Consider the following 17279-nt stretch of genomic DNA (forward strand, 5'->3'; position numbering starts at 1 on the left):
TGTGCTTGAAAATATGGAGAATGGTACTCAGTAATGTGTTGTATTGGATTTGTCCCAAACATAACATTTTTTTGTAGTATTATTTTTGTGCCATGATGCAAACAGGATACGTGTTTTGGAATATTTGTATTCTGTACAGGCTTCCTTCTTTTCACTCTGTCAATTAGGTTAGTATTGTGGAGTAACTACAATGTTGTTGATCCATCCTCAGTTTTCTCCTATCACAGCCTTTAAACTCTGTAACTGTTTTAAAGTCAAATCAATAGTCAAATCAAATTTTATTGGTCGCATACACATATTTAGCAGATGTTATTGCGGGTGTAGTGAAATGCTTGTGTTCCTAGCTACAACATAGCAGCAATATCTAACAATACACACAAATGTAAAATAGTTTAATTAAGAAATATATAAATATTAGGATGAGAAATGTCAGAGTCTGGAGTATAAATATATATCTCTGCACGGTTTCCTTCCTCTGGGGCAACTGAGTTAGGAAGGACGCCTCTATATTTGTTATCTTGAGTGTAATCCAAAGTGTAATTAATAACTTCACCATATTCAATGTCTGCGTTTTTATACCCATCTACCAATAGGTGCCCCTCTTTGCAGGGGCATTGGAAAACCTCCTTGGTCTTTGTGGTTGAATCTGTGTTTGAAATTCACTGCTCAACTGAGAGACCTTACGGATAATTGTATGTATGGTGTACAGAGATGAAGTAGTCATTCAAATATCATGGTAAACACTACTATTGCACAAAGAGTGAGTCCATGCAACTTATTATGTGACTTGTTAAGCACATTTTTACCCCCGCACTTATTTAGGTTTGCCATTTACAAATGGGTTGAATACTGACTCACGACATTTCAGCTTTTCATTTTTTATACATTTGTTAAAGTTTTGAAAAAGATAATTCTACTTTTACAATATGAGGTATTCTGGGCCAGTGCTCCAAAAAAATCTAAATGTAATACATTTTACATTCAGGCTGTAACAGCAAAATGTGGAAAAAGTCAAGGGTTGGGAATAATTTCTGAAGGCACTGTAGATGGTATATCTGCGATGCCAGATTCCGCTGGCACTTTTTTAAAAAGTATTTTATGTTTATTACCCTGAGCCATTCATCCCACTATTCAGAGGTCGTTGGGAAGTTTTAACCTAATGTGGCGCTACTGGGTGCGATACAATGGGGCACCAATTCATCCTGTCAACTTTAGCCAATCCTGCTCACCTTGGCAGCAATACACACCTCACAGGGGAATGTACTGTAGACCATTATGCAGGAGGACAATTGAGCTGATGAATGATAGCCCAGTGAAATAAGAGCTCAATATCACTTAATCTCTTGTGACCTTTCAACTGTGACTGCTGTGGCAATTCCACCATTGTCCCTCCTGGCTTGATCCCTAACCTGTGCCTTTTTGGAGAATGACAGATATGGGTAAGCTATGCAAACACAGTGTGGATTAAACCACATCAGTCATGGTGTGTGAAAGGCACTGGCAGGAAATGGGTTTGGAGTGAGGAGTGGGTCAAAAAAAAATTTTTTTTTTTGTTGTTACATTTTTACCCCTTTTTCTCCCCAATTTCGTGGTATCCAATTGTTAGTAGCTACTATCTTGTCTCATTGCTATAACTCCCGTACGGGCTCGGAAGAGACGAAGGTTGAAAGTCATGCGTCCTCCGATACACAACCCAACCAAGCCGCACTGCTTCTTAACACAGCGCGCATCCAACCCGGAAGCCAGCCGCACCAATGTGTCGGAGGAAACACTGGGCACCTGGCAACCTTGGTTAGCGCGCACTGCGCCCAACCCACCACAGGAGTCGCTGGTGCGCAATGAGACAAGGATATCCATACCGGCCAAACCCTCCCTAACCCGGACAACGCTAGGCCAATTGAGCGTTGCCCCACGGACCTCCCGGTCGCGGCCGGTTAGGACAGAGCCTGGGCGCGAACCCAGACAAGTGCATTAGAGTGTCTAGTTTGAGAAACAGATGCCTCACAAGTCCTAATCAGCACAACCGTTTTTTAGCTGTGCTACCATAATTGCAAAAGAGTTTTCTAATGATCAATTAGCCTTTTAAAATGATAAACTTTGATTAGCTAACACAACGTGCCATTGGAACACAGGAGTGATGGTTGATGATAATGTAGATGTTCCATAAAAAAATCTGCCGTTTCCAGCTACAATAGACATTTACAACATAAACAATGTCTACACTGTATTTCTGATAAATTGTATGTTATTTTAATAGACAAAATTTGCTTTTCTTTCAAAAACAATGACATTTCTAAGTGGCCTCAAACTTTTGAACGGTAGCATATATATTTTATTGGTCAAATATTTGGGGAAGCCTGGCTTCCCTTGGCATCCATGAATACAAAACACTGCAAAGATTGCTAAAGTGTGACTGCCCTTGTGTTTCTTGGCCAGTTATATCATTTTGTTCACACATTAGGTTGTTTTTCAATATTACTTTGAGTTTGCTGCAACTGTCTGCTGCTAGGAAGACATCAGCCGTCAGAGATTTGTTTCATCACAGACAAGCCAGTGCCTAAGTTGCCACAGTAACGGTCGCTTAAAGCGGCATTTTTGTCTCACCTAATGATTGTGCTTGATTGAGCATGGAGCAGGATTGTTTTTTGTTTTTAATGTATAATTTTGTCTGGCTTAGGTTCCAAATAAAGTGAAGTCGTTTTTGCTCATATAATTTTAAAAACGAGTCGTCTAGAGTAGGCAGTGGCATAAGTCAACTTTGGTATGACTAAAGAGTTAGTGATTTTTTTTTGTTCCACACAAAAAAATGAAACCAACCATTCAGTATAAACAGGGGGAAGAAAGTGGGCCTCGACCCCCAACCTCCCATCCCATTACCCTAACCCCACCCAATGTGTATATATCTTTCAAATCTTGGAATGATCTCAAACCATTTAGGTCCATGATATCGGATTCGACATTTGGACCATTGGTGGGGATGCAAAAGGCCGCCCTCCAGATCGCAAGGCATTGTTGTGAAAGATTGGAGTATGGTCATGCCATTTTGATTCCCAGTTACATTGTTTTTAAATGTTGAACCAAATAGAAATTGTGTGAGCAATAATAGGACAAAAGCATAGTTTACAGTGTTTCAGGGATATGTCAGTGAAGACCACCTCTTCCAGCGCAATAGGAGACTCCATATTTATCTCTATACTCAGAGGAATCATGTCTAAACCAATTTAGGTTGGGGCAAAATGCTAGTGCCTGGAAATAGAATGTAAAGTCTCCTACGTCTTTCCTTTTTAAGTTCATTTTATCTGGGATCGTTTACCTTGACATACAGTGCATTCAGAAAATATTCAGACCCCTTGACTTTTTCCACAGCTATTTTCAGGTCTCCAGAGATGTTTGATTGTGTTCAAGTCTGGGCTCTGGCTGGGCCACTCAAGGACATTCAGACTTGTCCTGACGCCACTCCTGGACTGTCTTGGCTGTGTGCTTAGGGTCGTTGCTGTTGGAAGGTGAACCTTCACCCCAGTCTGAGGTCCTAAGTGCTCTAGAGCAGGTTTTCATCACAGATCTCTCTGTACTTTGCTCTGTTCATCTTTCCCTCAACCCTGAATAGTCTCCCAGTCCCTGCCACTGAAAACATCCCCACAGCATGATGCTGTCACCACCATGCTTCACCGTAGGGATGGTTTGCCAGGTTTCTTCCAGACGTGACGCTTGGCAATCAGGCCAAAGAGTTCAATCTTGGTTTCATCAGACCAGAGAATCTTGTTACTCATGGTCTGAGAGTCTTTAGGTGCCTTTTGGCAAACTCCAAGCGGGCTGTCACGTGCCTTTTACTGAGGAGTGGCTTCTGTCTGGCCACTCTCCCATAAAGACCTGATTGGTGGAGTGCTGCAGAGATGTTTGTCCTTCTGGAAGATTATCCCATCTCCACAAAGGAGATCAGAGTGACCATCAGGTTCTTTGTCACCTCCCTGACCATGGCCCTTCTCCCCCGATTGCTCAGTTTGGCCGGGCGGCCTGCGGTCTTGGTGGTTCCAAACTTCTTCCATTTAAGAATGATGTAGGCCACTGTGTTCTTCAATGCTGCAGCTATTTTTTGGTACTCTTCCCAGATCTGTGCCTCGACACGATCCTGTCTCGGAACTCTACAGACAATTCCTTTGACCTCATGGCTTGGTTTTTGCACCGTCAACTGTGGGACCCTATATAGACAGGTGTCTGCCTTTCCAAATCATGTCCAATCAATTGAATTTACAATAGGTGGACTCCAATGAAGTTGTAGAAACATCTCAAGGATGATCAATGGGAACAGGATGCACCTGAGCTCAATTTTGAGTCTCATAGCAAAAGGTCTGGATACTTATGTAAATAAGGTTTTTACATTTTTCATTTTTAATACATTTGCAAAAATGTCTAAACCTGTTTTCACTTTGTCATTATGGGGTATTGTGTGTAGATTGCCGAGGAAAGGTTTAATGTAATCAATTTAAGAATAAGGCTGTAACGTAACAACATTTGGAAAAAGTCAATGGGTCTGAATACTTTCTGAAGGCACTGTATATTTAAAACGACACACATAGCCTACCTACTGTATATGTACATAGAAACAAAATATCTAGGTCAAATAGGGGAGAGGCGTTGTACCGTGAGGTGTTGCTTTATCTGTTTTTTCAAACCAGGTTTACTGTTCAACTGAGCAATCTGAGATGGGAGTTCCATGCAACCATGGCTCTATACTGTATAATTGTAGCGGTGCGTAATAGGCGGCAAAGAAGTCAGGCGCAGGAGAGCAGAACTGGGTAGTAACCAGAGATTTATTAAGCAAAACCAATGGCATCCAGAACAACAAGATAAATGGGCACAAAAATAACCCGCCGTGCACTCATGGGGAACGTGCACAAGCACTACAATAAACAAGCCCACACAAAGACATGGGGGGAACAGAGGGTTAAGTACACAACAAGTAAATGAGGGAATTGAAACCAGGTGTGTGGAAAAACAAGACAAAACAAATGGAAAATGAAAAGTGGATCGACTATGGCTAGAAGACCGACGACGCCGACCACCGAGCGCCGCCCGAACAAGGAGAGGACCCGACTTCGGTGGAAGTCGTGACAGTAATACTGTATGTTTTAATGAATTTGTTCTGGTTTAGGAGACTGTGAAAAGACCCCTGATGGCATGTCTGGTGGGATAAGTGCGTGTGTCAGAGCTGTGTGTAAGTTGACTATGCACACAATGTTTCTTATAAAAATAAGAAGTAATGCAATCAGTCTCCCCTCAACTTTTAGCCAAGAGAGACTGGCATACATGGTATTGAATTTAGCCCTCTGATTACAATGAAGAGCAAGATGTGCCGCTCTGTTCTGGGCCAGCTGCAGTTTTTCTACGTCCTTCTTTGTAGCTCCTGACCATATGACTAGGTAATAATCAAGATAAGATAAAACTAGAACCTGCCGGACTTGCTTTGTGGAGTTTTGTGCCTAAAAAAGAAAATAATCTCTTGATCATGGACAGACCTAGCTTTTCAACCGTTGAATCAATATGTTTCGACCATGACCGTTTACAGTCCAAGGAATTTGCAGGAACAGGCACAAAACTAATTTGTTGGTCAGAGGAGAGCTTCCCATCCAATATGACATAAGCACAAATGGGAAAACCATCATAGCATGTTTATTATATAATTGTCTGGTGATTTATGAACTTGCATGGATATATCCACACTACTGATGCCGGGCAAGGCTTGCCTCACTGCAGTAAAGCCAAAGCTATCTTAGCGTGTGTAATGACACCGGTCTATTTTGGAGGAGAGGCTGACAGGAGAGATATGTCAGCTGTTCAGCATTAGGCTTTACCAAAGTAGAAAAAAAAGAGAAAGGGCCACTGGCTGACCATCCGCTCTGGAGACCGTGTGGTAGGCTAGCCCTCCAACCTGGGCATTCTCTCTCCTCGCCAAACCTTTGTTGTTAATCTTGAGGGATTTGGGGTGAAAGAAGACAAGGGTCGGACATACCCTTCATGACAGGCGGACAGTTTTGGCAGCTTTTTTGTCCAGCTGAAAGTGATATTTTTGTAAGGAGAGGGCATGTGAGGAAAGAGATTTCCCCAGAATACAGCTGAGCAGGCTTAAGGTGGGTACAACCACCGTAGGTGGTCAGAGTTCTATTTCTGATACTGTATGTTATTGTATCAAAAGAAATCACTGCCATTGACCATTTTCTGGCGCTTATTTATATGCGTCAGGAAATTGATAATGATTGGGGACCATAATGCTCGTTGGTCTGAGAATTATAATATTACAGGCAGGTGTTCACGTGAACATTTAGTATAACTTCAAAGCTGCTTGGCGTTGTATCTATCTGCTGTTCTGCTCTATGTTCCTGCAGTGACAAGTTGTGAGTATGTCATCCATCAATTAGTAATGTAGACTGAATATCGTACTACGTGCTCACCCTAGCCAGTTGCCCATTTGGCCAATGTTAATGTGATCCAGTTGTTTAGATTTTTAACTTCCATGGAAATGGATACATGGAAAATGACACAGTCCCGAGTGGGAGATGCATGATGGTTAATCATATACTCTCTCCACAGCTGTTTGGATATATAAATATGTGAAGTGACTTTGGCTGACCTCCTTTGTCGATAACCTTATTGGGTTTCGTGGCATTAGCTCTGTGAGACAATGTTGTCTGAGATTGAGAACGTGTTTGTATTTCTGTATTGCGCACACGGCACCACGTGAGTAAAACCGATGTGACGTGGCAAGTCATTTGATGAGGTCTTGTCCTTGGATGGCCCTCCGCCATTATCAAGCTTCATGCCCCTCCGAATTGGTGGAGTCTTAATAACCTTTCAACTCATCGATTGGTTATGTTTTTGTATTCTATGTCAGTCAGTCATACTGATTGACACCTTTCGTTTGTTTAACCCATTTTGAGGTTAGTGGAGTTTCCTAACATACATACTATACATGTAGACTGCTGGAGGGGGCAGCACAGCTGACGCTAAATTAGTGATGCTGAGCTCAGCCATGTAAGGTGACAGAGATTACTTGTCATCTTCATGAAGTCGGGTGCCAGCCAACCATGCCACATCACAGTATAGCCATATTAAAGTGTCGCTCTCAAGAAAAATGTCTGCGAGAGTGAGAGAGTGGAGGGGTTATTTACAAGTCAATAGGAAGGTTTCCTTGACTTATAGCATGTTTTTTTTTATGTATCAAACTGTGCTGTTTTAGCCCCAGGGACAACCTAGATACGGACAAGGGGAAAGCCAACCACTATCAGAAGTGGTTGAAGCCACCCCTCCTGACGTACCATGGGAGACAAGTCTGGGAGCAAAGTAGCTGCTGCAAGTAAGGCCACATTCTATGCTGTTACTTTTCTTTTGACTTTGTTTTTCCGCTCTAATTTATTCAATATTCAATGAACATATCTTACTCCCTGTTTACAGAGAACCAGATCCATCTCCGGGTAGTGAAGGGGCTGGAGGATGTGGATGTGCGTGAGAGGGAGGGCTGCACGTTCGAGGTGACCCTCAACCTGTCCTACATAGCGGGCACGTGGACCAAGGACGGGGTCAGGCTACAAGCCAAGCCCACCTGTCGCATCGCTGCCCATAAGAATAAACACACTCTCACCTTCACCCGGGTCACCGTAGGAGACACTGGCCTATTCTCTTTCCAGACTGATGGGACCCAAAACTGGATCCAAACCTCAGGCCAACTCACTGTCATAGGTAACAGCATGACGGAACACAACAGTGGAGAGGAATAATGCAACGGGGACAATTGTATGACCCTTCCTCAGTCTAACGTTTCTGTAATAGCTGGAAGTCTTATTGCCTGTCTGTTTCTATGTTAGCCGGGATATTTTCTCACTGACTTATCATCCAGACTAATGGCTTGGCAAAAAATACATGTAAAATCACAGATAAATCCCAGTACAGACCACAATACTTCTTAGCACATAATTTAATGGAATCGCATACTGGATCTCTAGGTAATGTCGGGCCTATCTGTCTGTGTTTGTCTCCCTGTGGTTGTCTGCCAGCCAGAGACATACAGATTGTGAAGGAGTTGGAAGACGAGGAAGTGACTGAGAGGCAGAGTGTGACCTTCCTGTGCGAAGTCAACTGTGAGGACGTGGACGGGCGTTGGTACAGCGACAACACCAGGATCAAACACGGAGACAACGTCAAGATCAGGCACGAGGGTGAGCATGGGCCACAACTGAGCCACAATGTGTTTATAGCTCCGTATACTACCGATGATATGTATTAACCCTAGATGACTGACAGGAGGCGCTGTTTAACTGCAGAGAAAGTTTTACCTTACTAAAAGTTGACAATGAACACTTTTTAAAATTGTATAGTAACAGCTTTAACAGGTGTATTATTTCTGTCTGCCTTGGGCATTTCATCACTTTACCTGAAGCAATCAAAGATGACTTCATAGTGGCTTATAAGTATGCTATAACACACCATAACAAAGATTCCGATGTAGTAATCATGATGTGCTGCTCATTGACAAAAACAATACATTAGAATCATCACACTGATGGTCGTTATAATACTGTATGATCCTTGAGGAAGAAGTGACCAGCGCTATGTTGCTGTACATTATAAGTGGTTATAAACTGGGTGGTTCGAGCCCTGAATGCTGATTGGCTGAAAGCCGTAGCGTATCAGACCGTATACCACGGGTATGTCAAAACATTTATATTTACTCTTCTAATTATGTTGGTAACCAGTTTATAATAGCAATAAGGATCCTCTGGGGTTTGTGGTGTATGACCAATATACCACGGCTAAGGGCTGTATCCAGGCACACCGCGTTGCATCATGCGTAAGAACAGCCCCTAGCTGTGGTATATTGGCCATATACCAGACCCCCTCGGGCCTTATTGCTTAATTCTAATTATACCCATGATGCACTAGGAGTATTGGTACACGGAATTATGAGTCTATACAAGTCTTTATGTGAGTGTATAACTATGCTTATAGGGCATTATTACTCTATCGTAGTGCATTATGAGTACATCTTTTTTTACTGTCCCCATTAATGTTACTGTCCCCATTACAACAAACACATACTTAAATACATGCAATTTTGCCCTTGAAACATTTGATTGAAGTACTGTAGGATTCCATTCATTCCTATGGAGGACAGCTCCTACTGGGGAGTGCCAATATGGCAGCCGGTGGCTTCAAAGCCTCTCATTGGCCATTAAATAGCATCAGCAATCCAGGGGTTATACACACAATTGAAAACTACTAATGAAACACCTATTTCTATCTGAATGCAGGTAAAACTCACACCATGTGCTTCAAGTCTGTAAGGCCAGCAAACGCTGGGGAGATCAAATTCACTGCAGACAGGGTCTCCTGCTATGCAACTCTCACGGTAAAAGGTGAACAATATCTATTTTTAGAATCAACGATCTCGATGTTTGTCAATGCCAAAAAAAAAACTGTCATCTGGCCTAAGTGGCCTCATCAGGTGAAGCGTCAATAAACAATGGTTCAGTGTTACCCCTATTTCCACAGAGCTGCCTGTGCAGATAGTGAAGCCTCTGAGAGTGAAGATTGCTATGTACAAACACAAAGGACTGCTGGAGTGCCAGGTGTCCAGGGCCAACGCCCTGGTCAGGTGGTTCAAGAACAGGAGTGAGATCCAACCCAGCAAGAAGCACCAGATTGTTAGCGACGATGTCTACAGGCAGCTGCACATTGATGACGTGGCCTCGTCAGACGAGGACACCTACACCTGTGATGCTGGCGATGACAAGACCTCCTGCCAACTACTAGTGGAGGGTGAGATGCTCAATGTAATTCCTTCTGACTTATTGTCTGGTCAGCTTAACATACTAGTTCCAATGTTAGGTATATTTTTATGCTAAATGTTCATAAGCAGTTTACAAGCAGACCTTCATATAAAGTGTTACACCCTCATACTTATCCGTAAGTCATCAAAACACATCATTCAACTAAACATGCTACATGGCTAAAAGTATGTGAACACCCCTTCATTAGTGGATTCGGCTATTTCAGCCACACCCGTTGCTGACAAGTGTATAAAATCGAGCAGACAGCCATGCAATCTCCATAGACAAACATTGGCAGTAGAATGGCCTGTACAGAAGAGCTCAGTGACTTTTAACGTGGCACCGCCATAGGATGCCGCCTTTCCAACAAGTCAGTTAGTCAAATTTCTGCCCTGCTAGAGCTGCCCCGGTTAACTGTAGGTGCTGTTATTGTGAAGTGGAAACATCTAGGCTCAGCAGCGAAGTGGTAGGCCACACAAGCTCACAGAACGGGACCGATGAGTGCTGAAGCGCTTAGCACGTAAAAATCATCTGTCTTCGTTTGCAACACTCACTACTGAGTTCCAAACTGCCACTGGAAGCAACGTCTGCACAATAACTGTTCATTGGGAGCTTCATGAAATGGGTTTCCATGGCTGAGCAGCTGCATACAAGCCAAGGTCACCATGCACAATGCCAAGCATCGGCTGGAGTGGTGTAAAGCTCGCCGCCATTGGACTCTGGAGTAGTGGAAATGCATTCCCTGGAGTGATGAATCACGCTTCTCCATCTAGCAATCCGATGGACGAACCTGGGTTTGGCGGATGCCAGGAGAACGCTACCTGTCCGAATGCCAAGTGCCAACTATAAAGTTTGGTGGAGGAGGAATAATGGTCTGGGTCTGCTTTTCATGGTTTGGGCTAGGCCCCTTATTTCCATTGAAGGGAAATCTTAACGGTACATTCTAGACAAGTCTGTGCTTCCAACTTTGTGGCAACAGTTTGGGGAAGTCCCTTTACTGTTTCAGAATGACAATGCCCCTGTGCACAAAGCGAGGTCCATGCAGAAATGGTTTGTCGACATTGGGGTGAAAGAACTTGACTGGCATGCACAGAGCCCTGAACCTCAACCCCATTAAACACTTTTGGGATGAATGGGAACGCCGGCTGCGAAGCAGGCCTAATCTCCCAACACCAATGCTCTTGTGGCTGAATGGAAGCAAGTCCCTGCAGCAATGTTCCAACATCTAGTGGAAAGCCTTCCCAGAAGAGTGGAGGCTGTTATTGCAGCAAAGGGGGGACCAACTCCATATTAATGCCCATGATTTTGAAATGAGATGTTTGACGAGTAGGTGTCCACACACTTTTGGCCATGTAGTGTATGTTCACACTGATAACCCAACTATCTACATTACTCACTTCCTGGGTGTACACTTTCCTTTGAAGTAGCTCTAAGTGATGATGCTGATCCAATGTGTGCTCCCTGTGCATGCAGAGCAGGCGATCAGCATAGTGCAGGGGCTAAGGTCTGTGGAGGTGACCGAGCCCAGGGAGGCCCTGTTCCAGGTGGAGACCAGCCTGAGGGCAGGGAGGCCCCCAAAGTGGACCCTGGACGGAGAGGTCCTGATGGACGGGCCTGAACTGAGCATAGACCGGCAGGGCACACTGCACACCCTCTGCTTCATCAGCACGGACAGCTCTATGACCGGCCCTGTGCAGTTCAACGCCGGGAAGAGCCGCTCCACCGCACAGCTCACAGTGAAGGGTAAGGTTGATTGTCACCAAGTGGAAGTTGGAAAGATGCCCTGCTTACTGTTGACAATGACTCTCCAGGCCCTAGGATAGAGTACTGTATTGTGAGAGGTGTTTCCCGTTGGGTTCATACTTTGCTTTTTAATCCCTTAAACAGACTAAGATACAGTATTATATCATTATCCATCCCTGTGCCTTTCCAGAACGCCCTCTGAAAGTGGTCCAGCCCATGCCAGACGTGGAGGCTAAAGAGAACAGCTCGGTCACACTGAGGTGTCAGTTTGCCCCCTCCCCCAGGGTGGTGCGCTGGTACAGGGGCCGCACTGCCCTGCAGACATCCAGCAAGTACAGCATGAGGACGGAGAAGAACCAGGCAGAGCTGACCATCCAGGGCCTCAAGGAGACCGACACTGGCCAGTACAGCTGCATGGCTGGAGGGTCAAAGAGCACAGCCAAGGTCGATGGTGAGGATGCTGTTGATCATACAGTATTAAAGAGAACAACAAATATTTTTCAGGGACAAAGCTTCAACGTTCAGATGGTTGATCATGGAAATCAGCTTCATGCTTGATGAAGTGAAACTCTTTGTATAAAATGTAATCTACACTGCTTCGTCTATACTGTGCAGCTTCAGTGATAATGCCAGATAAGCTGGTGTTTGGAGGATACATTGGCATGGGTGTGGTTACGCCAGAGACGAAGTCGAGGGCCGGCAAACCGTGCCAATATATCCTCCAAACACCGGCTTTGAGGACATGATCAAATAAAATGTTATTTGTCACGTGCCGAATACAACAACCTTACAGTGAAATCTTTACTTACGAGCCCTTAACCAATAATGTTTTAAGAAGTTAAAAAAAATAAGTGTTAAGTAAAATGTTGTAAATAAGAAATAGAGTAACACAATTAAACAGCACCAATAAAATAACTATGCATAGATAATAAACAGAGAGTAGCTGCAGCATATTAGAGGGCCCTTTGATTAACTGTTCAGGGGTCGTATGGCTTGGGGGTAGAAGCTGTTAAACAGCCTTTTAGACCTAGACTTGGCGTTCCGGTACAGCTTGCCGTGCAGTTTGCAGAGAGAGCAGTCTATGACTAGGGTGGCTGGAGTCTTTGACAATTTTATGGCCTTCCTCTGATACCGCCTGGTATAGAGGTCCTGGATGGCAGGAAGCTTGGCCCCAGCGATGTACTGTGCCGTACGCACAATCAATCAATCAAATGTATTTATAAAGCCCTTTTTTACATCAGCCGACGTCACAAAAGTGCTATCCAGAAACCCAGCCTAAAACCCCAAACAGCAAGCAATGCAGGTGTAGAAGCACAGTGGCTAGGACAAATTCCCTAGAAAGGCAGGAACCTAGGAAGAAACATAGAGAGGAACCAGGCTCTGTGGGGGGCCCAGTCCTCTGCTGGCTGTGCCGGGTGGAGATTATAACAGTACATGGCTAAAATGTTGAAACGTTCACAGATGACCAGCATGGTCAAATAATAATAATCACAATGGTTGTAGAGGGTGCAACAGGTCAGCACCTCAGGAGTAAATGTCAGTAGGCCTTTCATAGCCAATTATTCCGAGTTGGAGACAGCAGGTGTGGTAGAGAGATAGAGTAGAAAACAGCAGGTCCGGGACAAGGTAGCACGTCCGGTGAACAGGTCAGGGTTTCATAGCCGCAGGCAGAACAGTTGAAACTGGAGCAGCAGCATGACCAGGTGGACTGGGGACAGCAAGGAGTCATCAGGCCAGTTAGTCTTGAGGCATGGTCCTAGGGCTCGAGTCCTCCGAGAGAAAGCGAGAGAGAGAGGAAAAAAGAGAGAAAGAGAATTAGAGGGAGCATATTTAAATTCACACAGGACACCAGAAAAGACAGGAGAAATACTCCAGATATAATAGACTGACCCCAGCCCCCCAACACATAATCCATTGCAGCATAAATATGGAGGCTGAGACAGGAGGGGTAGGGAGATACTGGCCCTGTCCACGATACCCCCTGGACAGGGTCAACCAGGCAGATATAACCCACTTTGCCAAAGCACAGGCACCACACCACTAGAGGGATATCTTCAACCACCAACTTACTACCCTGAGACAAGGCCGAGAATAGTCCACGAAGATCTCCCCCATAGCACAAACCCGAGGGGGGCGCCAACACGGACAGGACCCACTGAACAGATGAGTCTTCAATAAAGACTTAAAGTTCGAGACCGAGTCTGCGTCTCTCACATGGTTAGGCAGACCATTCCACAAAAATTGAGCTCTATAAGAGAAAGCCCTACCTCCAGCTGTTTGCTTAGAAATTCTAGGGACAATAAGGAGACCTGCATCTTGTGACCATAGCGTACGTGTAGGTATGTATGGCAGGACCAAATCGGAAAGATAGGTAGGAGCAAGCCCATGTAAATGCTTTGTAGGTTAGCTGTAAAACCTTGAAATCAGCCCTAGCCTTAACAGGAAGCCAGCATAGAGAGGCTAGCACTGGAGTAATATGATCACATTTTTTGGTTCTAGTCAAGATTCTGGCAGCCGTGTTTAGCACTAACTGAAGTTTATTTACTGCTTTATCCAGGTAGGAGGAACGTAGAGCATTCCAATAGTCTAATCTAGAAGTGTCAAATGCACGGATACATTTTCCTGCATCATTTTTGGACAAAAAGTTTCAGATTTTTTCAATGTTACGTAGATTGTTAACAGCTGTCCTTGAAACAGTTAAAAGAGAGTCCAGAGTAACGCTGAGGTCCTTCAGTTTCATTTGAGACGACTGTACAACCATCAAGATTAATTGTCAGATCCAACAAAAGATCACTTTGTTTCTTGGGACCTAGAACTGGCATCTCTGTTTTGTCTGAGTTTAAAAGTAAAACTACCCTCTGTAGTGCCTTGCGGTCGGAGGCCGAGCAGTTGCCATACCAGGCAGTGATACAACCAGTCAGGATGCTCTCAATGGTGCACCTGTAGAATCTTTAGAGGATCTGAGGACCCATGCTGAATCTCCTGAGGGGGAATTGGTTTTGTTGTGCCCTTTTCACAACTGTCTTAGTGTGTTTGGGACATGTTAGTTTGTTGGTGATGTGGGCACCAAGGAACTTGAAGCTCTCAACCTGCTCCATTATAGCCTTGTCGATGAGAATAGGTGGTGTGCTCAGTCCTCCTTTTCCTGTAGTTCACAATCATCTCCTTTGTTTTGATCACGTTGAGGGAGAGGTTGTTGTCCTGGCACCACACGGCCAGGTCTCTGACCTCCTCAATATAGGCTGTCTCATCGTTGTCAGTGACACTGTTGTGTCATCTGCAAACTTAATGATGGTGTTGGAGTTGTGCCTGGCCATGCAGTCATGAGTGAACAGGGAGTACAGTATTGGACTGAGTACACACCCCTGAGGGGCCCCCGTTTTGAGGATCAGCATGGCAGATGTGTCGTTACCTACCATTACCTCCCGAGTGGCGCAGCGGTCTAAGGCACTGCTTCTCAGTGCAAGAGGTGTCATTACAGTCCCTGGTTCAAATCCAGGCTGAATCACATCTGGCTGTAGGGCGTCCCATAGGGCGGCGCACATTTGGACCAGCATCGTCTGGGTTTGGACGGTGTAGGCCGTCATTGTAAATAAGAATTTGTTCTTAACTACCTTGTCTAATTAAATAAATGTAAAATAAAAATAAATACTACCTGGCGGTGGCCCATCAGGAAGTTCAGGATCCAATTGCAGAGGGAGGTTTTTATTCCCAGTGTCCTTAGCTTTGGTGTTGAACGCTGAGATGTAGTCAGTGAATAGCATTTTCACATAGGTGTTCCTTTTTTACAACGGGTTACCAACATATTCAAATAATGATTTACATATTTTCATTAAAAACTTTACTTCGATGAATTTATTCATACTATTTCCTCCTTCCACAAGATATAGTCACGACACAAATCTTTGGTTGCTACCCAAGCCGGCCGGTCGTTCATTATATTCGTTCAGTTGCCAGAGACGCGACCCAGTCATTAAGTATTTTTGTTCTGTATCTATGGATGCGACCCAGTCGTTCGGTCTAAATGTTCTATTGCCATACTGGCTGGCAACGTTCTTATCCCTTGCTTGCTAGCTAGCCAACTACGGCTAAATTACAGTCACATCAAACAGTGCAGACTGAATAACAACAAAGTAGCTGCATTTTCATTTGGTTAAGCTGTTTTCTAGTGACATTTATTTGGATAGATCCAATACAATGAGCTAATGATGTGTGATTTCACCTGGCATAAATAATGTGCTCTCTTGCCTGGTTTTGTTGTTCAAAGGAGCTAGCCAACAACACAGCTACAACAATCACTTCAAACTGAAGCTGGAAATACTGCAAATTAGCTGCTCTTTCTTTCGTTTGACCTGTTTTCTATTGATATTTCTTTGTATGTATCCATAGAAATGATGCTGATTCATGATTTCGACTGGCTGAGAAAAGCTGCCTGCCTGTCTGTCTCATTCCGACTCGAGATTCGTTCATTACTATGCGACAACTGGAGATCGAATTTGAATAATAAGACAATGTTGCAAATGTCGGAGAGACAGACAGGTTTAAACTATTCTCTGCTGTTGAAAACCAACATGTTAGTCTAAAAGAAATGTGAGATAATGTCTAGATGCTTTTTATAGTGGAGATCAAGTTTATAAATTGCCTGGCTGGGCTGATGAGACAGTGGATTGCGCAGTCAGATGGAATAGAGTAAATAGGCATTTAAACATCAGAGATTTAGCTGGTGGTAACTTGTGGAAAAGACTCCGGCTAACTAATCAGCATTCAAGATTAGACCCACCCCTCGTATAAAAGTTAGATATTAATGACAAGAAACCCCTTACACCATGGAACTATATATACTTTTTTCAGTGCAAAGGCTGAAGATCGTAAGGCACCTGGAGCACGTGAAGGTGGAAGAGGATAGCAACGCCACATTCACATGTGAACTCAACTACGTGGTAGCCAATGTGCAGTGGCTTCTGAACGACAACCACCTCAACGCCAACACTGTTACCAGGATTCAGAACATGGGCACCATTCACAGCCTCACCATCAAAAATCTCCACCCACAGGAGAGCAGGGTGACCTTCAAGGCTGGCCTTCTCACAGAGTCCACCTCCCTCAAGGTCAAAGGTATGCCTTGTACAGTTGTCACTTTTCACTTGTGAGCTGCCACTGCAAGAGTAATTGAGAAACTAATGTAATTCTAGTGGTTGTATGTTCCTAGTCAGTACAGAGTTTGTTTCTCCCCAATCTGGAGATCTAATTGGAAAATGAAGCGAACATAGTAAACTTGGTATTTCTGAGATCTGAAGATGATTGAAATGATCTCCTTAGGTAACTCTGAATGAGCAAGATATCTATCAGCTACTGATGCATGGAAGAACTTAAGAGATTTGGATTAGATCAGTAGCTAATGTGTTCGTACTGTTTTTTGTCTCCTCCAGAAAAACCAGCAGTGTTCCTCAGGTCTCTAGAAGACATGTCAGGGGAGGAGGAGGGGAAGGTGTGTCTGCAGTGTGAGACCTCTAAGGAAATGGCCACCCCCGTCTGGAGGAAGGATGGTACGGTCCTGGACAGCAGTGACAAATATGAGCTGCTCATGTTTGGGAAGTCCTTAACGCTCATCATCCATAGTCTGAGTAAGGATGATGCAGGCCACTACAGCTGTGACTTGGGCACCAGCCAGACCAAGGCCAAGGTCACTGTACATGGTATGTATGGTCCAGATCA

At 44.2% G+C, this 17279-nt stretch overlaps 1 protein-coding gene across 4 annotated transcripts in view; it reads left to right on the forward strand.

The window, feature by feature from the left end:
• The first annotated feature begins 4922 nt into the window (after nt 1–4922).
• The window catches only part of obscna (obscurin, cytoskeletal calmodulin and titin-interacting RhoGEF a), an 85254-nt gene continuing 72897 nt past the window's right edge, over nt 4923–17279 (forward strand). For 3 of the 4 annotated variants that reach the window (XM_090235200.1, XM_090235202.1, XM_090235203.1), the window contains exons 1-10: nt 4923–6128; nt 7235–7351; nt 7450–7734; nt 8049–8210; nt 9303–9407; nt 9544–9810; nt 11295–11564; nt 11755–12015; nt 16416–16679; nt 16994–17260. In XM_090235200.1, the coding sequence (XP_090091326.1) occupies nt 7315–7351; nt 7450–7734; nt 8049–8210; nt 9303–9407; nt 9544–9810; nt 11295–11564; nt 11755–12015; nt 16416–16679; nt 16994–17260 (1918 nt within the window). In that variant the 5' untranslated portion in view covers nt 4923–6128; nt 7235–7314. The remainder of the gene's footprint in view (nt 6129–7234; nt 7352–7449; nt 7735–8048; nt 8211–9302; nt 9408–9543; nt 9811–11294; nt 11565–11754; nt 12016–16415; nt 16680–16993; nt 17261–17279) is intronic. The other variant, XM_090235204.1, reaches the window with a different exon arrangement.

Source organism: Oncorhynchus mykiss, chromosome 5 (assembly GCF_057628025.1).
Source record: "Oncorhynchus mykiss isolate SJ-2025 chromosome 5, ASM5762802v1, whole genome shotgun sequence".
Lineage (NCBI taxonomy): Eukaryota > Metazoa > Chordata > Actinopteri > Salmoniformes > Salmonidae > Oncorhynchus > Oncorhynchus mykiss.